The following is a 21,667-nucleotide window of genomic DNA, read 5'->3' as shown; positions in this document are numbered from 1 at the left end:
TCCCTAGCGCTTACTATATCGGGCCGCCTGACGAATCAAATCCGAGCCAATGCAGTGAGCAGCTGATCTATTTAAAGACAACATCCTCGCTGTAGAGCCCCTACACTTGCATTGAGTGTGTTTTACCCTCTTCCTTTTGTTCTCCAACAGTGTGTCATCTACACCAAGGTAAACCTCTTCCTAGCCCTGTGTTGGCAGCGGCTGATTCTGCTGTGTAACTCTGCTTTGTCTGCACCACAAAAGCCTGTGATCTTGCAGAGAATTAGAGCTGACAGCTCACGAATGCCTTTAAGTGCATGAGAAATAAAATCACTGCGGAAAATATCTATGACATTGAGGATTTCGGATATATTGCAGTGGTACGAGAACGCTTTAGGACTGCTGATTTCACAGTGACTAATGATAAAATCCTATTGAAAGCAGCCTCGAAAAAACCTTCTCTTGGCGTCCGCAAGCTCTGTTGGTGAGGGAGAAGAACTTCCCAATAGCTTACGTGATGAATAGCTGTCAAGTCTGGTGAGGAGGCTTTTTAAACATGCTCATTAGAGTATGGACTTTTCTGAATAGATTTGAAGCTAAATGTGCATGGACCATGTTTGCTCCACACCGTCCAAGAGGGGATTATCCACAGAAAGAAAAAAAGTCAATTCAGCTAAACGGTAAATCACTAGGGGGGGGGGGGGAGGGGGGGGGGGGGGGGTCAGCGCTGTCAGAGGACGGCCTTGTTTGGAGAGCCATCCCTGCTAAGATGAGGGCCCGTTTCACCAGGAGTCACGCGGACACCAGCAGGGAGGGGCCAGGGGGCTGGGTGTACCTTCGTCTATGTCCGGGGGCAGGCCTCCCACGAAGACCTTGCGAGAGTAGCGCTCCACGCGCTCGCCGTTCTGGTGAGGGAAGCAGTGAGGGGACCCCAGGCCGGCCAGGCCTTGGTCGCCACGCTCGTCGTCAGGGAAACCGTCTTCCATGGGGAACAGGGAGGAGTGGCCTGTGGGCGAGAAGCGGCTTTAGTTTGCTGAGGGAAAAGGAATAACCGTCACGTCAAAATGGAGGCCTTTTCACTGTCGTTGCTGCAGTTAGATTGAGGGGAAAATAAAACACTTGGTCCAATTATTTGGGGAATGAAACAGCGATAGTTCCCCCTTAATCTGATTAAAATGTCATAATTGGATTTAACACCCCACTGCTGCCGTGGCTGAGGACATTCTTGCACAGAAGGAGTTGTTCTATGTAACCTTATTAATATAAACTTATCTTGTAAGTCATTTTGAGTCCTCCTTTAAAAATCTGGTTATTATAAATATTTGTTGTGGAAATACTACTATTTAGTGTAGAGTTGGATCTCTCCATTCAGAGTCTGAAGTGTATTAAGATTGTTTCATCAAAAGTCCTCACGGTCATCTTCCAACAGAGAAGAGCTCAAGAAATTGCAATCTGCTGCAACATTTGGTGGAAAGGTTTAATGTTTTTTGGTGGACGTTGTTTGGTCGAACACATGTGGTCAAAAACTTGAAAGAAATTAAAGATTCATAACAGGAACATCCACCTCTTTCAACTCAAATCCTTTCATAATAATGAAAGGACTCAAATCAAATGCAAGAGAAGTATTACAGCATGCAGACATGATGTAAAAGGTGTATGTGAAAGCTGCATCCCTGAAATGTGAAATGCATGTGCTTTCTTTGCTTTCATTAGCTGGCCTTAATCATCCAGTCACGTCATGAAGACATGCACATGCACGCGTGCAGGTCTGCTGAACATATTCATGCAAATCCTTACTGTACATTGTAGAGAAATCTGGGACTATCTAGGTAAAACATGGCTTTACATTTATGGAACTCAACTAGAACCATATGTTTTCCGTATGTTTGGTCTATAGGTTTCTATATGTGGGGTCATTTGTCCCCATATGACTTGTGTTTGTCCCTGTTGTGCGTGTGCACCGTGTCTATTCCTGTCGTCTGTCCCCGTTGTGCGTCGTCTGTCCCCGTTGCGCGACGTCTGTCCCCGTTGCGCGACGTCTGTCCCCGTTGCGCGACGTCTGTCCCCGTTGCGCGTCGTCTGTCCCCGTTGCGCGACGTCTGTCCCCGTTGCGCGACGTCTGTCCCCGTTGCGCGACGTCTGTCCCCGTTGCGCGACGTCTGTCCCCGTTGCGCGACGTCTGTCCCCGTTGCGCGTCGTCTGTCCCCGTTGCGCGTCGTCTGTCCCCGTTGCGCGTCGTCTGTCCCCGTTGCGCGTCGTCTGTCCCCGGTGTGTCGTCTGTCCCCGGTGTGTCGTCTGTCCGCGGTGTGTCGTCTGTGTGTGTGTTGTCTCTGTGTGTGTGTGTAATGCCCGTCTGTCTGTCTGTCCATGCTGTACGCTCCCTGGAGGTTAAGCCTTGCCTGGCCTATTCCAACTCCAATCCACCCAGCTCAGAGCTGCCTTATACTGCTTTATGTAAGGGGGTAAGCCCACAGCTTATGCAGTGTGATGTGTGTTTGAGCATGCATGTGTGTTTGACCATGAATGTGTGCATGCCTGGCTGTGTGGTGTCACAGTGTGTTTGTGTTCCTGGACCATGTGCAGGGCCATGTGTCAGTGTTCCTGCAGATTTAAATGATGGTCTGTGTTTTCTATCCCTTTGTTGCCTCCGGCTGAACCATCATAGATGCAAGGGAGGCGGTCGACTTTTGGTGTCAGACTTCACAATGTCAGAAAAGAGTGCACAGCGAGGTCAGCACTCCACGACAGAATTTTTTTTCACTAATCGGTGAAAAGAAACAACACTTAATGAGCCTAACGACAGACATCATGCCCACAAGACATTCTGGTCACTGATGAAATTAATGAACTGCATTCATTGTCAAAATAAAACGGAAATTAAAATCACTCCACAAGACAAAACAACGACAGCAATAAGTGAAAGCTAACAACACAGGCAACACAGATGTGCAGCATGGGGAACATGGACTAAGGCAACGTGGGTGCTTGTTGTTTTTTTTACCTCGTCTCCGGCCATAATTCCTGGCTGCATGTGGAACAAGAAAAAAAGATGGAGAAAAATGAAAGAGGAAGGATTATACATAACGCCGCTTTAATCCAGAGGACTCTCGTGGCCTGCAACACGCAGGGGAGCGGACCCATAATGCCCTTGCCAGTTTAGCACCCAGCCGCAGAGCAGAGGTCAGCCCATGACTCTGCCCTCACTTTAACGTGGTGCAACACGAGTATTCTTTATAAAGGATAGAGACAGACCTCTCAATGTACACATATGTACTCATACAGAAACATTTACATACCAACATGTTTATATTGGTTGGAGGTCCATGGATAAGGGTGCAAAGTCCCTCCCACAAGAGATCTGTGGTAGTGCTAGATTACCAGAACACCGCAGTACCACGGCTCTTCAGGCTGCGTTTAGGTTTTTACAGTGTTAAGCACGATCACTCTCATGAAAACCTCCCAGAATAGGAACCACAGGACGATTCCTCCTTCATTTAAACCTCCCCGAATATGAACCAGAGGAACATTCACCCAAAACAGGAATGGGAAGAACGTTCACCCTCATCCCTCTAGAACAGGTAGAGAAACCAGGGCGCACAACAGCAGCCCTATTAACCCCGTTTGAACGCTGCAGTGAACAGAGCTCTCCACGAGGTCCACCCAGCAGGAGATGAATGAATTAATGTGAGATGTGAGGGAGTGCGGGGAGACTGTAGTGGGCAGGAAGTGGTCAGAGCCCACTGCTCCTCCCTCTCCATCCCTCTATCTGCTTCCAGCTCTCTGCAGAACCAGATGGACACAGCAGCTCTTGAGGGGGGGAGGGGAGCCGGGAGAGAGGGAGGGGTCGAGTGAGGGGAGCAGGGAGGGGGATGGAGTGAACGAAGCAACGCAGCCCTCTTTGGCTGATTAAAAGAGAGTAGAGTATGCTATAAAAAAAACCTGACGCGTGAGGACAGAGCAAGATGGTGCAAAGAAGCAGATCTCTAGTGGGATGGAACGGGAAGGTGTCGCAGCAGGAGAGAAAGATAGCACGAGAGAGAGAGAAAACGAGAGGGAGAACGAGAGAAAGGAGTGAGAGAGAACGAGAGAGGAAACCAGAATGAGCGAGAGATAGACCATGCACGCAATTAGAGAGCATGCACTAAAGATGGATAGGGAGGGTGATGGAAAGAGAAAGCAAGCGTATCTGTGAGGGAGGAAGAGCTGTAGCTGTGTGTGTGTGTGTGTGTGTGTGTGTGTGTGTGTGTGTGTGTGTGTGTGTGTGTGTGTGTGTGTGTGTGTGTGTGTGTGTGTGTGTGTGTAACCTCGGAATCCGGCCTATCTGCTTGCGCCATCTGTCTCAGGGCTAGATTACAGCGCCTGAACATGTGACAGGGGGGGTGGTCAGAAGCACCGGCTTCCTGGCCAGCTGTAGTGATGTCAAATGTACCCCCACCACTCTCCTCCCTATTTCTGGGGTGCTTCATCTCGTCCCTCTGGCTCAGGACCAGAAGGCAATAAACTACCACTGTGAGTCATGGGAGCTAGAGGCTGTGTCACTGTGACGACCACGAGATGCATGAAGGAGAGAGTGACAGGCAACAGAGAGGGAGAAGGAACAGGCTCAGAGCCTGTGGCTACCGATGGGCCTTTATATTTATCTTGGTGTCCATCTACCTCGTTTCCTATAGGAGCTTGAAGTAGAGGAGGGTACCATCTGAACAGAGCACATTGAAAGCTGATACAGCCTCTTACATAAAGATGGAAAAGTCTTAGAGGATAGAGGTTGCCATACAAACAGATGAGGTTTCAATAGAAACCTAGTAGAGTAGTTCCATAGGAACAGTAGACGAGGTTCCACTAGAAACAGAGGAGGTTCCTTTAAAAACAGTAGAGGAGGTTCCTTTACAAACATTAGAGGAGGTTCCAATACAAACAGAGGCGGTTCCCCTAGAAACAGAGTAGGGGAGGTTCCTATAGAAACAGTAGAGTAGGTTCCTATAGAAATAGTAGAGGAGGTTCTACTAGAAACAGAGGAGGTTCCTAAACATACCATTGAGGGGTAGAGGGCTCTCGGCTCCTGGGTGGGGGAACCCCAAACGACCTACACAGGGAGACACAAAAGAATAACGTGAACAAAATGGCACCTGAAGAATACACCTCAGTGAGTGTGCAGCCATTTCTGCAGATTCAGCAAACAAATGTTAGTATGATACATTTTGCTTTAATCATCAGCTGTTTGTTGTTTTATTGGCTAGCCCGAACACGCATACCTTCACATAATGACAGAGATCACGTTTGATTGTATAAAACAGATAAAACTGAGTCATTTAAATTAATTAATCTGACCATCACACTCGGTCTCATCACATTGGATGTTTGAATACGCCTTCCATGTGCCTGGCCCAACAACACTGGCAGACATTCCCCATACTCAAATTAAATATGCACACACTCCCATCCACACGTGAGCAATGCCCACCAAGCCTCCGTGCCCACCAAGGCCGGGCCGGAGGACTGCAGTGTGTTGAATAGAACAGCTATTGTTGTGCGGTTGTGAACACCCTTCCCCCCCACACTCTCTATCGGTACATTCCAACACCGGGCTCAAACGGAATTCTACTAGCCCATCCTCTGACGGCCCACATATTGTGTCCATGCTGCCCTGTGGCCCGCTGGGTAGAGGGCGCATGACAACCAAAGGCGAATGGGAGTCTAGGTGTGTTCCAGTCCCTCCCGGGTCCTTGTGAAGGCCACTTAAGATACTCCGATGTGGAAAACAACCATACTGAACATTATGACCATGAAGTGAACCACTGCACACTGCAGTTTGAGCCTGAGAAACATTGAATATATTATTATTGCACATTTTGTTAATCAGGAATTCATGGCAGAATATATAAAGTGAAAATGTAATTACTACAAGTATGTATGCATTTAATACAGGCTCTACTATGTAATAATGTGTGGAGTGTAAAATAAGATACATTTTAGATTCCATTACCATGGACCAATCAGAGGTGCGTCATGCGTGCATTTTTCACAATTTATTTTCATACATTTTCGACGTTTATGTGCAATAACAAAACAGTATTATCTCATTACAGTACATGCTCTGTGTCACGACAATGTATGCACATACTGTGGCCGAACGTACACAAACAGTTGTTTTTAGTGGTCACAAATGCTGTTTGTTTTGTGTGCATAGCATGTGGGCACACATTAGCATACCACATCACCCAGTGTCTGGTGTACTGTGTGGCCGCTCTGTGAACCTTAAAACGCCTGCTGCACGCAAGGACTGTGCGTGCACACACACACACACACACACACACACACGAGCAGCAGAACAGAGGGATCCTTTCTGTCAGTCACGACAATGCCTGAAGACATCTAAAGCCACTTCTACAGTAACACTCTCTGATCGCATGCGCTTCTCCCCAGTACGTCAGCATATGCACCCTGGCTTTCTATCTGCTGTTTAAGGGCAGGCGTGTTAATTTGAGAGGGCAGCAGATGTTCTGGATACACACGTAGCGATGGAGAGCAGTATAAATTCATAGGTACGGTGTGCTCGTGAGACACAGCCAGATAGATAGGCGAAAGGAGAATGAAACCGACACACATGTGCCAACGAAGAGAAAAGAAGGGCAGTGAGAGACGGAAAGAACAAAAACAGCATAAAGGGGGGAAAAGCAATAGTAAGAACAAACGACAGTGAAGCAACATAAAGAAAGACGACGCCTTGCCAGGGACTCCATAATCATGCATATTCTTGTCGTTTTCTTCTTTAACCTTGCCCATGAGAAAACTGAACTGAGAAGCACTAGTTACACATCAACCTACCCTCACATTGCATGGCCTTGTAAAAGCAACACTGCAATTATGAGGACAGATTATACAGTATGGGTTCTATAGGAGGGAGAGCGGAGCAGCACAGAGAGGCTGAGAGGTGTGAGGGCGTACCCCACCGTGGAGGACAGGCTGGGGGTTCAGCAGTGGAGGAGGAAAGGGCTCCACACACACACACACACACACACACACACACACCACTGGATTCAGAATGAGGCCATCTTTGAAGGCCGCCCCGGTCGCGTAAGGACCTTGTACAGAATGGCCGATTGGGATAAAAAAAAAAAAAAGCCTGGAGCCTATTCGGAATAACAGACTTAAATAATTATCTTTACAAAGATGGTGGTGTTGGTAACCCACTCATACGCCCACCTCCCCCACCAAGCTATTTCCATCAATGAGTTATCACCTTGCGAATCATGGAGAGAGGGGTTTGTGTGTGTGCGTGAGTCTGAGTGTTTGTGTGGCAATCACAGACATTTCTAGTCCATTTTAGGCATTATCCATCTTGGTAGATAATGCACAGTAGAAATGACCCTGATTCAACTTAATAAAAACATTAGTGCCACATTGTAGCAAGGAGTCCAGTTAAATTACTCATTATATTTATCATGTTGCTTAGCAAATACGCCCAACCTTGAAACCAAAAGAAAATGGCATCAAGAAAGCATTAACAAGTTTAAGCAAGCCTGATTACTACTGAACTTGCATGCTGGCGAACTCTGACTAGTGTGCTGAGGTTTATGGTAAGCCTCTACTAGCGATGGAACGGGTCAACTGACAATGTTAACCCGTAACGCAATTACTGCGCACATTTTTTTTTTTTCCCCTCCTCCTGTATCAAAAAGCTCTACCGATAAAAGCAGGCTGCTACGGTAATATACTCCTCCTATATAAGCACTACCTACTAATAACAGTAGGCTGCTAAGGTAATATACTCCTACAGCTCTACGTTCCCTTAGCAGGCTGCTAAGGGAACGAGTTACAATGTGTTTTTATCCTCTGGCTGTCCATCCTCTACAAGAGTGCATTTCCTCACATGCTCTTGAATAGCACTAATGCTGCAGTGCAATGTAAATGAAACGTTGCACAATGTACAACCAAACTATTCAGTTTTATGATCATTTGAACTGACCCCGTACATTCAAAGCGGTGGGTCTTCATTGGACCTTCCAATGTTTTCAATGAGAGATCAATCACTAGCGCCGCCATACAACAGCGCTAAAACTTACAGCAATGCTCCAAACGTGGCACGCATCACAGTATCATTCATCACCACTCATTGTGTGGAACACAGATCACACCCCAAATCGACGCGGCGCTCCGTGGCTAGTCTGGTGTGTGACCCGCTTTACATTGAAGCTGTAACAGACAGACTCAGACCGAGAGTGGATCTGAAGGACACCAACTTCCTCCACCCAGCACTTATGTGAATTGCAGTTTTGCCATCTGAAGCGTTATTTAAATAAAAAATTTAACCAATTAAACCGTTTCAGAAACTACATGTCTTAGCCGCTACTTCCCTATTTTAAAATGTAACAAGGTGGCACAGTGCCACTATTACATTGGCAAGTAAACCTATCATATAAAGGAATATCATTATATTTTTATAGTTCATCGTGTCATCAGCTTTACAAAACAAAAAAAACGTACCAAACCGAAAACCGTGACCCCAAAACATTGATATAAACAGAACCGTGAATTTTGTGAACCGTTCCACCCCTAGCCTCTGAAGATGTGGAGGGTCAACTCTGTGTTGTTAATTACTTCAGGTAACTATGGTGATAATCATCCCCTAAAAAATAAAAACTAGCAAGGTTAACAGCCCAACCCCAAATTATCCTGCCTGAACACATATTACAAATTAAAAATACATATAGTTGTACATTATTCTTAAGAATATGTGTTAACTAGTGAAGCTGGCTTTGCAGTCTACACCCTTACCCTCAGATATATGAATATTAGGCTTCATGAAATGCACTCTATACAAGCCCAATACTTCACACAAGAATCTCTGAGGTGTATTAGCATATACCTTCATATTGGAAGGTGACAGAATGGATTTGCTTTGTAGTTTATCCCTAGGACAAATGAACATTTAGGACTTTTTTTCTTCAGGCAAAGAAGATAAATGGTACAGTAGGTACAGTTCAAGAGTAACTATAACGAAAAATCTATTTTTGCTTCCTCAAGCAATTGTGTCTCAATTCTGGTACTTCCTTTGCAACTCTGAGCTAGCGTGGAATTGTAATTGCTTACATTTAGAGCAGCAAGTTATAAATTGAGGTCATGAGTGTTAAGGCCATCGACTCAGTAAACACGACACTAATGTGCATTGGGCTTGTTTATACAGGCCATCTATGGAGCTATTGAGATTTGATGAAGGAGTCGAACACACACGCCTAGTAGAGTCATAAAAGGTGAAACCTTTTCACATCCTGCACATCTACTCAAACACTCCACACCCTGATGTAAACACTATAACAGGGCTGGTATTTATTTTGTTAAGTAGAGACAGAATTAAATGGATCTAGCTCTATACTGGGCCCCTGCCTCTTATTGTCCACCAATGTACATCAAGAGACCAAGAGACCAAGATAATGTTTGATCAAGAGACCAAGATAATGCTGCAGGGTAGATATATGATAACACGAGCAAAGCTAATGCAGAGATTTACTCTATAGGAGTTAAGTGTTTATAGGTGTAGGCTGATGGATGTAGGGTAATTGCATCTATAAGTAGGCTGATGGATGTAAAGAAACATAAGTGTATCTATATGTAGGCTGATGATGTAAGATAAGTGTATCTATATGTAGGCTGGTGGATGTAAGCTAATTGTGTCTATATGTAGACTAAGGATGTAGGAAACACAAGTGTACAGTGATGTTGCTAGGTAGACGTGTATATTGGAATCCCAAAGGACGCCCTAAACTCACTTCCGACCCTACAGGGAGGCACCCTACATCCTCCCTAATAGTGGTACTTTTAAACACCAAATCCGGCAAAAAACTTGGCAAATGAACTCACATGGCCACAAGACATAGACACAAGAAATACCAGAAATACCACCATGGTCCATAAACATGAGGTTACTTGAGAAGACGTTTTGCAGGCGTTTCTTTTTTTGTGATAATTTCCACAGATGTACACATTCAAGTCAGTTTAATCTTTATTTTATACACTCCATGTGTGTTCGCCCACACCGAAGCTGGGGACACCGTTCTTCCTGCACTTTTCTGTTATAGAACCAGCAGGATACACTAATAAGCAGCAATTCTACGTTGAATCCATTGGAGAACATTGGAAACATGACTCATCGTGTATAATTGGTGGATAATTAACACAGTTTGCTTTACTTTGCTATGCATCGTGATTCCACGATATATCCCAGTTACACAACGAGAATAGACATACACTCAAAGAATAGAAATAGAGAGGAAGAATGAAAGAAAGCGGGAGAGGAGAAATTGAAATGGAGAAGCAAGAGGAATAGAGACAGCCTCGTACACCAATCTCCAGTCACTTAAAAAGCCTATCCTAATCAAGTCACAGCCAGGTTTGAGGAGCGATGGATTGAGGTGAAATAGCTTTTCTGCTAATTACCCCCCCCCCCCCCCTCCCCCTGGGCTGGAGAAAACCCAGCAGCAGGGTGTTCCGGTACCATCCCCTGCCCACCCCCCTGCCAATCTCCTGACCACCTCCTAACCATCTCCTGCCCACCCCCCTGTCCGTCTCCTGACCATCTTCCTGACTTTGGTGGCTCGGACCCTCTTCCTTTTACTCTTAAATTCCCTCTTGCAGCAAATTTATTTCCAGGTCTTCGATTGCGGCCCCCCGCCCCCCCCCCCCCCATCTGGTTCCAGAGGCAATTCCATTTCTGAACTGCTGAGTAAGTGGATTGAAGTCAGCAGTGGTCAACAAGGTAGGACGGTCCATCACTTATTAACAATAAGGCCCCGGCTCGCTGCTCCACCTCACTAAGCCAGTCAAGACTAGAGGAGAGATACATCAATATAACATCAATGTGGTCACATGGGCTCGGGTGTCATGTGGGCTTCTGAAGATTGAGATATTGTAATGGAGAGTGTTTCCTTTCCAGGTTCTTACAGGCTTTATTAATGTAATGTGATCCTGTCTTATATTCTTGTTAGGCAGTTCTAGCGTGCAACAAACAAAACATCCCCCATTTTGTCTTTGTGTTAATTTTATCTCCAGTGCTAATCTGATTCGTGTCATTGGCAGTGAATAGATAAAACTAAAAATCCAATATCACCTTGTCAATATCAGTGTTTCCCCTACCATTGTTCAGGCCTGGCGGGCCGCCAGGCCAACGAGCGCCCCCGCCAGGCCAACAACCGGCCAAAAAAAAAAAAAAAATTAAAAAAATAAATAAATAAATAAATAAAAAATGCAGTGTTGCGCGTGCGCAGATGATGCCCCATCATAACGGACAATCTGACAGCATTAAGTAATAGCATCATTAGCATGGCACCACCAAAAAAACGTAAAAGGGATGAAGGACAAAAAGGTATTTCAAGGTTCTTCCTAAACACGGTGCCAAACGAGAGTACAGGTGGGGAAGAAGGGCGAGTGACAGGTGTGGAGGAACAAGTCAGAGGGGCAGAGGGAGGAGATCATTATCTCCTCCCAACACTTGTCAGTGTTGAATCATTATCAACCTGTGATGGCTAAGCAAGTGTTTTATATGGAAATAACCAACAAATACTCTAGCATCCCGTGAAAAATGTATAACAAATCACACTATCAGCTCTTACCACCGGGCCTAAAAAAAATTCTAGGGGAAACACTGAATATGGAGCCGTTAGAGAATTCAACATGTTTTTCTGTGAATATCTTCGCATAGAAATTCCTTGTTCTACAACTGAGCAAGACGTTAGGATAAATGGTATAGGACGAGACTGAGTGGATCACTCGTTAGTGTCCCTGTGGGCACTCTGTGGTTCACAGGCACAGGGCTGTGTTCAATGGACTCAGAACATTTTAATACCAGCAGATTAGTGACGTTCAAAAGAAAATGCACCAGAAAAAAATTCAGAGATGGACATTCAAACTAGATGCAAGGTTGTTGTCGTTTGTATATTGAGAACATCATTTACATCATTTCCATTAGCTCACAGAGGTCGTCTTGGCGTCAGAGTGACGGCTGTCCCAGGATGAGCCTGGTCGGCTCAAGCTGTAATGAAACCAAAGATGTTCACCTTTCAGGGTGTCCTGCTCGGCCCTCATGATGTCGATCAGGGAGCTCTCCAGTGTGTTCATGTTGAAGCCATCGAATGACCGGGTACGCTCCTGAACACAAAGACAAGAGATGCTTGATTAGTACAATTGTTCCGTGATTGCACTCTTTTTTTATCAGTGGCTTTATGGTCTTTCAGCCATCAACCAGCTATTACTACCGATGACAAAGAACCCGGTCTAAAACGCTTTGAAGAAAGGTCTCTTATAGATGTCAGACTAAAATATAATACTTAATAAAATGCAGCATACTGCAATATACACAAGTATATATTTTGGTATGTGTATGCCAAGAAAAGAGTTGGAATTGTGAATGTGATGCAAACATACATGCATAGTGTACATAAATTATTAATTATTATATTATTATTAATTGGAACTGGTTATCGCTGATGGGTTGCAGATAGATTTACATTCAAATAATTATATGGACATCAATTAATCTGTTTCCCACAATCTGAAAAAGAAACAAACAGGATATTGCCAGAAAGGTAAGTAGTGGTGGTGACATAACAATTCAGTATCCTTTGAACTCCAACCAAATTGATTGTGAGATATCTAGCACAAGTGAGCATAAGTAAACAGAATATGCAACAGGAAAAACAAGAAGCTTCCTACTGGTAATGAACCATGGCCCAGATTGAAGCTTACTGGAAATGTAACTAGATAATCAGACTTCTGTGTTTGTTGCGTCACCGATTCCAATTGAGACCCATGAAAATAAGGGCTGAGTGATACAAAACTTCAAAGTAGCCCATAATTTCTAAAGATATTGGATTCCAAGCGTGATTAGCAAATCAGCCATATGCTCTTTCCTTTAAATATGTGCTTTATCCCACACATATTTTCAGATCAACATAAACAGCCCGCTTTGAGTTTCTGCCACACTGGTTTTAGTAGCAGGCCTGCTAGCGTTCTTAAACCTAGCCAAAATGGACCACCGCTTTCCTCCTCCACAAGAAAACAGCAGTTCAACCAGGCCACGTTTTCACGAGCACGCCCAAGCACACACTCTCTCCGAAAACAAACATCCACCCGGGGATATAGGCCAGACCAAGTACACCATTTTCTCACAGCTGCCTCTGCAACCTATGTGGACACAGGCCATGGCCTTGGGTCACATGACCCTCACACAGACAACACACAGCCCAAATAGCTAGGTGGGTCCAGGAGTTAAGACGCCTCAAATGATCACATTAACTACAGTGGGCATTTGTGTTTTATAATCATTTGACCTATTTAAATTATGCTTTTATTTATAAATATGGTTCCGTCAAGGTACAGTGACTGCATTAAACAAAAGTAGTTCTGTGTTAGTTTTTTGTATCATGGTTCACTTAAGACATACGATACTGGGAACACTCATTAATTTTTATCAGAAATTAGGTGTATGCACGCACGCACGCACGCACGCACGCACGCACGCACGCACGCACGCACGCACGCACGCACGCACGCACGCACGCACGCAGAGGACTGAACAGTCGCAAACAAGAGATTAAATCCTCCGATCTGCTTGTCTTCCTCCCTTTACAAAACGGGTTGGTTTACCAGCAAACACAGAACCCCAACAGACGAAACATCCCCAATCACCATCAGACACATGCCCCAGCCACAGCGAACAGGGGCCATGTGACAGCCCAAACGCCGCTCTGCGTACTGGTTACACGCAGGGACATGGGGGTATAGAGTAGACACACGCAGAGGGGCCAATCAGCCGAGGATTACACGCTTCATAGGGGTCACATCCATGGTTAGAAGAGACGCTCACATTATTTGTATTAAACCCACGGTATAGCTCAAAAGAAAGGCGACTCATTTCACTACATGAACTGCCATGGATGAACCTGCACATTGGTCCCACTATGGTCACAGTGTGAATTCAAATATATTCCATTCCTTTCATGACAGGAGCGTTCAACATTATCAAAATCAACAATGTCTAAAAACAAAGAGGATTCATATTACATCATGCGGCCAAAATTACTTTCATGTCAAAGTCTTTCCGTATGCGTACACACACACACACACACACACACACACACACACACACACACACACACACACACACACACACACACACACACACACACACACACACACACACACACACACACACACACACACACGAAGGGGGGGTGGTGGGAGAGTAAGGAGGGATAAGGAATAAAGAACAGTTGATGAGATCTTGATCGTCTTATCCTTTACCCCGACATCAATTAGGTAAATGAAACTGAAACAAAATGAAGGTGGTGGGAGCACCGGGAGCTTTAAAGAACGTGTCTTTAAATGGCCCCTGCAGCCCAACAAGGCTTCGGCCAAGTGCCGAACATATTGTCCGCTCTGTGGCCCTTTGTTGCAGCATTATGTGAGCATGCAGTGGCTGTCTTTGGGTACAAGGGAGCACAGGTCTGTGTGTAGAGACAGTTTGTAGAGCTAGGGTAGTGATCAGCCAGTGGTAGGAGGTGGAGAGACACATGCAAAAGGGCTGAGAGACAGGTTCCACAGAGGCAGGCGTTTCAGCGTCATGCCACTGTGTAGGGACAGACTGCATTATCACACAACAAGCTGGGCCAAAGAGATTGGGACACTCCCGTGCCTTCTCCTCACCCTGCAGCTACGTCACGTTTGTGCATCGTGTCTATTATGAGAGCACTTACACACTAGGGGTGTGTGTGTGTGCGTTCATTCGTTGCTTTCGTAAGTTTCACGTCAGTTATACACTGTCCAAATTTTGCCAAGTCTTTAATATTAAGCTTTACCAAATATGACCTCGGTTTATCACTTAGATAGACGTGTTTATTTACTCTTTAATACATTTTCTTAGATTTAACATACCAATTAAATTAGAAGGAACAAAGCTTTTTTAAAAGGCCATAAAATCAAGTCTAACAACAGAGATCTGTCAGTTGGCACTAATCCAGGGAGTGCGATGTTTCAACAACACGCCTAGCTAAAAATACAAGAAAGAAGCCATTCTTGTGTTACTCTCACCATGGACAACTATTACAGCAAGTTCAATGAGACTAGACTGCCTTCACCAGCTAGCCAAGAATTCAAATTCCTCAGCCATACTAGCTTTGCTGACCGTATGCCATGGTTGTAAGAGGTGAGGCCTAGTAGGAACCTAAGGGTTTCCTTTAGGACATGAAAGAAGAAGTAATGAAGCCGATAGATTGATTGATCGATGATGTATTAATGATTGTGTGTAATGCAATTTGGATAAAATGTCTACCATAGAGCATCATATGGTCAATAAATAATTAGTGATAAATAGTGAGTGACACTGTGCAAGGCAATGGACAGAGAAAATAGCTGAGAATGTGTGGGCACCTTTGCTATTTTGTTTTAACGTCTAGAAACAGCCTGGTTATGGTTAAACCATGCACACCCCACTCTTCCACATTATAACAAATGTGTTACTTGGTGGCCCCTGAACTCTTGAGTCAATGAGTGAGTGAGTGAGTGCCAATCAAGTCTCAAACTCTTGGAAGACTTGATTTTGGCATGTATAGCATTCATCAAAAGACCGGGCATGACCCCCATGTTGTGTGACTGCAAGCAGGAAAAACAACTGGAATTCTTTAATGAAGGCTACTAATCCCCATCTGTTGCGTCTCTGCTAGAATGGAAACTATTTCCAGCGGGCTAATAAGCAGGCCGCGTGGCACCAGCTCTTCGGCCGGCCTTTGCCCTCAATTACAGAAACTATTTCCATTAGCAAAGTAAAGACTTCCCTTTGAAGCCCACAGGTTGAGCAGACTGCAACCACACTCACCTATAAAGGCCATTCATTTATATTTTATGCTGAAAGGCCTTCATAGTGACATGTAAACCAAGAGTATGTGTTTGCGGGTCTGAAATACAGGGACTGAAATAATGCAGTTTAGACAGAACCTATCATATATTTATAAAAGCCAACATATCAGCTAACATTTCAGAATCTGTTTATTTCCAACAGATTCATCCACTAGTGTGTGAACCAAGGTAAATACCAAGTCCAATGTCCATCATTTTATAGCTGCTCAAATTACTTGGTGGAAGGACACATCTCATCAAACTGCAACTTCAGCGGGTGGATGAAGATTACCTGGAGAACCTGTTGTATGCATTCTATCATCCCCAAAATGAGGACCTGTAAATTCTCTGGATACTGTGCACAGGTTCATGTAGCTAGCTATAAGGCCCTGAGGTTTAGCCACATCCAACAAAACAGGTCACAAAAATTGCCTCAAAATTTTTTGTGTACTTCTAAAGCCCCCAATCCTTGCATTTTTTTCCATATCCAGGCATAGATTTCCCTGCATAATCTTGCTTTACTTTCTTTTATTTAGCTTTATACACAGTGACATGGCACGGCCGTTTGGCCTCCCCTCTCCCTCTGCAGTATCTAGAGGGCACATGGAAAAGGCTTTTGGGGCTGATGTGATTGTAGACCAGGCCAGGGAGGCAGCCTGCTACAGTAACCAGGCATTAGCTTACATCTGCAGCCAGTGCATAATGGCAGAGACACTCGACTCCCATGCGCAAAATGGACGCCACACACACACACACACACACACACACACACACACACACACACACACACACACACACACACACACACACACACACACACACACACACACACACACACACACACACACACACACACACACACACACACACACAGCTAATTTAGCATGGGGCAAAAGCGATAGCCTTAAGAGAGTGCATCTTCATAGATAAGAATGACCTTGTTTAGTTCAACAACACGTTAAGGCATGATAGAAATATCTTGTGAGATGTAGTCTTTGGTGTTGGAATGCAATTTTGGCCTCTTAAAAATGTAGAACCACTATACTAATATATTGACCAATATATAATGTAAGCATGGTAAACGATTAATCATGAAACATTAATAATGTTTTCAATCAAACTAGGGCTAACCAGGAGTAATGTATAATTCAATGCTAGGATCTATCAAAAATAAATTCACCAAGCGAACATGGTATAATCCTAGTTTAACGGACTTGGCATAAGCTTCTAAACCATGTTGTATATGGACATTTAAAGTCCCTACGAAAGGTTTGAGCCGACAGCTCTTTTCCTGGAATAAGGTTTACAATCCCTGTGTAGTTGCAATGCGATACAAACATTGATACACATTTAAGTTATAGAACTGGTTGTCCCTGTGGTCCCTTGTATCTTTGACAAGCATTTTTAATCATCATCATTACATACAATGTTCTCCATCATTCTGATCCATGTTTATATTTGCTAGTGTCATAAGACGCACTGAATTTAGACGTTTAACTTGCCAAATCAATAAGTTAGTGGGGTTTGTTTTGAGATGCATAACTAGAGAATCGAATTCAGATTATCGGCTTCTTCTAAAAGCCAATTAGTGGCGTTCTTGACACCGTCACTAGCATATTGACAGTCAGGTGTGACTTTCTAGATGGTGTTAGACACACAGAGATAGCCATCTGATAAGACAATGGAAAACTGCATTTGAATAGAAGTAGATGTATGCTGATTGACTTAACCCAACAAGGTATATACAGTGAGTCATCAGAAATAGCCTGGATAAAATACATGCTGTTAGGAGGAGCAGTCAAACTTGCGTGGTCAGCCAGGCTTCCTCATGTCTAACGCAACCCCCACATCACATCACACGCCGGGGCACCTCCCCGCCCCTGCCGCATACCCCGCCGCCTTACTACAGCTTGGATGATCCACCCTGAGGGTAATCAATAAAACTAATTAATCTTCATCCTTAGACCTTTCACTATCAATCCTGTGGGCCATATATTAAGGGTGATGATAGCCCTTAATGTCCACCGGCCTGCCGTATTGGACATGGACCTTAGCATCAAGAGAAGACGATAAATAAAACAAGGCAGGTTTTTAAGCAGAGCCTCGTAGGCAATAGAGGCCAGGTCCCTTTGTGATTAATAACATGGTAATCATTAGGCTTCATTCCACAGAATCGAGGGGACCGATGCCATGAGATCTGGGACCAGGTAGAGAGTAGATGTTATGAATTGAGCCCTATTTGGATCTATGATGTAACTTTTTTTTAAATGTCCTCGCCTTTGCACAGACATTTAAGGATAATCCCTTCCTCCTCGAGTGCCTTCATCTCTCCCCACATCACATCCCTCATCATTGTCCCAGTTTCCCCGTCATTCTCACCTCAGCCTCGTCTCTCTTGCACCTTTCCCACTTTCTGACCACACCCCCACCCCCCACGTTCTCCAACCCCACCCACCATTGTCTACGTGCCACACCTTGCTGCAGTGCCACATTAGTCATCATCAGGGACCCGCCGCCCAGGGAGCAGCGCCCAGAGACGGATGCCAGGGCTAACGTGCTGATAAATGCAGTATGGAAATCCATGGAAATCCTCCTCCCCCGCCCTTATTCCTAGACACATCACCCCCACCCCCCCCCCCCCCCTCCCCCAAGACACTCCCACCCTCCCCCACGCTGAATTAGCAACCACTATAACTGGCATTACACTTTTGGGTTTTGTCGTTTAGAAGATGATTATCGGATATATCGTTGTCTGCCTGTGCAGATAAGAGGAAAGAAGAGGGGAAGTGGAAGCGGTGCATGCATTCAGAAAGGATACACTCAATATATAGGAGGAACAATACACTCGCCAAAAATCTATATTGATCAATGAGATAATCAACTGAAAGAACATCTTGCATAACGATAAAAATAAACCATCAACACACTATCAAATGACCTCTGACCTGGAAGGGGAAGATGTTGTCAGTGCGGCCCACGCCGTCGTCCATCCAGGACTTGGGGTTGAATCCGGCCGGGCTGTTCCGCTGGTACTTCTGGGACGCCACGTGGTTGTTGGGGAAGGTCTTCTTCAGCGGAGAGATGGAGTTGATTGGGGTCATCCCTCCGTTCAGGCCCCGGCGGTACTCTCTTCCCTGGGATCCTCCCCAGCCACTCCCCCCGCTGCCGTAGCCTCCGCCCGGGCTCCAAGAGGTGGAGGAGCCGGGGGAGGGGGAGGGGCTCTGGTAGCTGGCCGGGCCCCAGGGGGAGGGGGGCTTATTGAGGCTGTTTGAGAGATGGGGCAACTGGCCGAAGGCCGCATTCCTGTGTGGGAAGGGGGGCGGAGGGTGGGGCGAAGCCGGGGAGCGCCTGTGCTGCTGGTGCTGGTTGTGGGGGTGTTGGAAGTGGGGGTGTGGTGGTGGGGGCGGGTGGTGCTGGGACAAGGCGGCGGCCGCCGGCCCGATCTGCGGGGAGAAGTTTCCACCGAAGCCGGGGCTGACGTGGTGCGAGAAGTTCTGGAACAGCAGCGGGCCGTTGCTGGCCGAGGCCGGGTTGAAGAAGCTGACGTCCTCGTTGATGATGGTGGAGGGCGCCGGCGGGATGGCGGCTGACCAGTTGTTGAAACCGGTGAGAGACGAAGAGCCGGTACTGGACTGGATGGGGCCCGTTCCGCAGAGCCCCGACGTCTCCTGGTAATCAAAGCCCGACAGGACCGGAGACTCGAGGCGTAGTTGTTTCTCTTTCCCGTTGGTTCCCTCTGGCGTGCCGTTGTCTGCTTTACCGTCCTCCGAGCGGGCCTTCTCCAGTTCTGAAATTATCCCTCCGCCACTTCCACTGTCCTGGTGATTCCCGGGGGACAACTGCTGCTGCTTCTCCTGCGTTTCTTGCATTTCCTGTTGCTGCTGTGCTTTGGGCTTTTCCGAGCCCCCGAGGATTTCGTCTTGCATGCTGTTGTGGGTGGCAGAGGCAGGGAAGAGCCAGGGAGACCCCCCTGTGGTGCCATTCCCCGCGGCTGTGGTGCTGTTTATGAAGGCAGCAGGGCTCTGCGACACATTCTGGTGGTGGTGTGGGGGCTGCAGATGCGGGTGGAGTCGGACCGGGAATGCAGACTTGTTGCCAGTGTTGTTTTGAACTAGGACTCCAAACCCGTAATCCCCCATTTGTTTTCCTCCCCCACACAAATGCTAACCCGTGATCGTTAGGTCCTATTGAGAGGGGGGGAACACATAGGATGGCATTCATTGAGTTAGCAGGCCCTCTAATGCTTTACTTTGAAAGATTTAGCTGACAACATATGAATTAGACAGGAACATCTTTTTGTGACGTGTGACGCGTGTGTGTTCATGTGGTTTTGTTTGTGTGTGTGTTCGTTCATGTGTCTGCATGTCCATCTATGCGTGTCAATGTGTCTGTCTATCTTTGCATGTCTATCTATGCGTGTCTATGCGTCTGTCTGTCTATGTGTGCGTGTGCGTGTGTGTGCGTGTGTGTGTGGACTCAAAATAGGAACCGGCTTGTCTTACACAACGAATTTCTATATAGACCCTTTATATAGACACTTGAAGTTAAGAATAAGCAACTGTTTTAACGGCGCGCAGAATGAAATACAAACGACTTCGTCTTTGGCTAATTGTTACCCCGTGACGTTGCCAATATACGAGCCTTGCTGAGCTGCTGGTAGCCACAAACCGGGCTAATTAGCCACAAACCGGGCTAATTAGCATCGCGAGTGGAGGCGACAAATCAAGCGTCGAGACAGCTTTCTACCCATCACGCTTGACAGGTGGTTTATGGTTCATGATATTGCCATATTAATCACACATCATATAACAAATATCTGAACACCGTCGTATGCCGATGCCGTTCGAGATGAGAAAATGACAAACGGAGAGAAAACCCTCGACCTTGTTTGACAGCTGTCACAAGTCCGTGGATAATCCTCCTCGACGTGTCGTATCTCGTCCTCACGATGCATCGCTGATGTTAAAACACCTCATATGGGTGAGGTATACACTGTTTGAGTTTTACATCGAAGACAGACCGGTTGGTATAGATTGGAGGCGTTAGCCTGACCGCTAACATGAACAGTGTAGCTAACGCTAGCCGAGTAGCAGCTAGCACGGAGGTTAGCTAGCTGGAAGAAAAAAAAAAATCTTCTCACCTTTTGGCTTCGATCCTGGCGACGGTCTCCTCGAGTTCCTGGTCTCCTGCCTCGACTAGATGAGATGTCCTCAACCAAACTACCCGGCAGAGAAGGCTTGAGGAGGGCTATGCGAGAGCTGACTCGTACGGTGCAGTCGGTCAGCTTTTCTTCTCTCTTCCCCTGACGTGTCCTGCCTTGCTCAATGACACAGCTCTCTCTCTCTCTGCCTGATCCGGTTCCTAGCGCCTCGTTTATCTGCTACGTGGCGATGTATGACATTTATTCAGCCAGCGTTATGACAAAAAGCCTACAAGGTCTGTTTCATTGTTTATACGATGTCGGTTTATCTGTTGGATGTCTTCAGTCGAGCCGGCAGAGTCCTGTGCTTCTTGGCTGCCCCTCTCTTGGAACCCACCGCGGCCGAGTGACAGGCAGAAAGCAGCCGCGGCGCACTTCCGGTAGGAGCGCCGCCCCCTGCGGAGAGCCCGCCCTCGACCTGCCACACCTCAGCTGTCCGGGGGTTTTCATTGGTGGAAAGCTTACAGGGGCCGCCCATTTTATCCATATATGGTGCTATGCCGATTATAGTAACGCCTCTTGAGGTAAAAAAAAAAAAAACGAATAATACTACACTATGTACGCCTACTGAGGTCGAACCTTTAAAGATCCAGCTGGTATCAG

General features: G+C 46.0%; 1 protein-coding gene across 4 annotated transcripts in view; it reads right to left on the bottom strand.

The window, feature by feature from the left end:
- Positions 1-21,435, bottom strand: part of cpeb4b (cytoplasmic polyadenylation element binding protein 4b) — a 31,442-nt gene extending 10,007 nt beyond the window's left edge. For 3 of the 4 annotated variants that reach the window (XR_003977292.1, XR_003977293.1, XM_030360645.1), the window contains exons 1-6: positions 21,005-21,435; positions 18,810-20,048; positions 12,030-12,120; positions 5,012-5,062; positions 2,981-3,004; positions 815-985 (exon numbers count right to left, since the gene is read on the bottom strand). Coding sequence is in view for 2 of the 4 variants with exons in the window: in XM_030360645.1 (XP_030216505.1) it covers positions 815-985; positions 2,981-3,004; positions 5,012-5,062; positions 12,030-12,120; positions 18,810-20,003 (1,531 nt within the window). In the remaining 2 variants the exon portion in view is untranslated. The remainder of the gene's footprint in view (positions 1-814; positions 986-2,980; positions 3,005-5,011; positions 5,063-12,029; positions 12,121-18,809; positions 20,049-21,004) is intronic. The other variant, XM_030360646.1, reaches the window with a different exon arrangement.
- Between the last annotated feature and the right edge of the window lie 232 nt (positions 21,436-21,667).

Source organism: Gadus morhua, chromosome 7, assembly GCF_902167405.1.
Source record: "Gadus morhua chromosome 7, gadMor3.0, whole genome shotgun sequence".
NCBI lineage: Eukaryota > Metazoa > Chordata > Actinopteri > Gadiformes > Gadidae > Gadus > Gadus morhua.
Note: the sequence above shows the minus strand (reverse complement) of the source record. Positions and strands in the feature narration are given on the sequence as shown.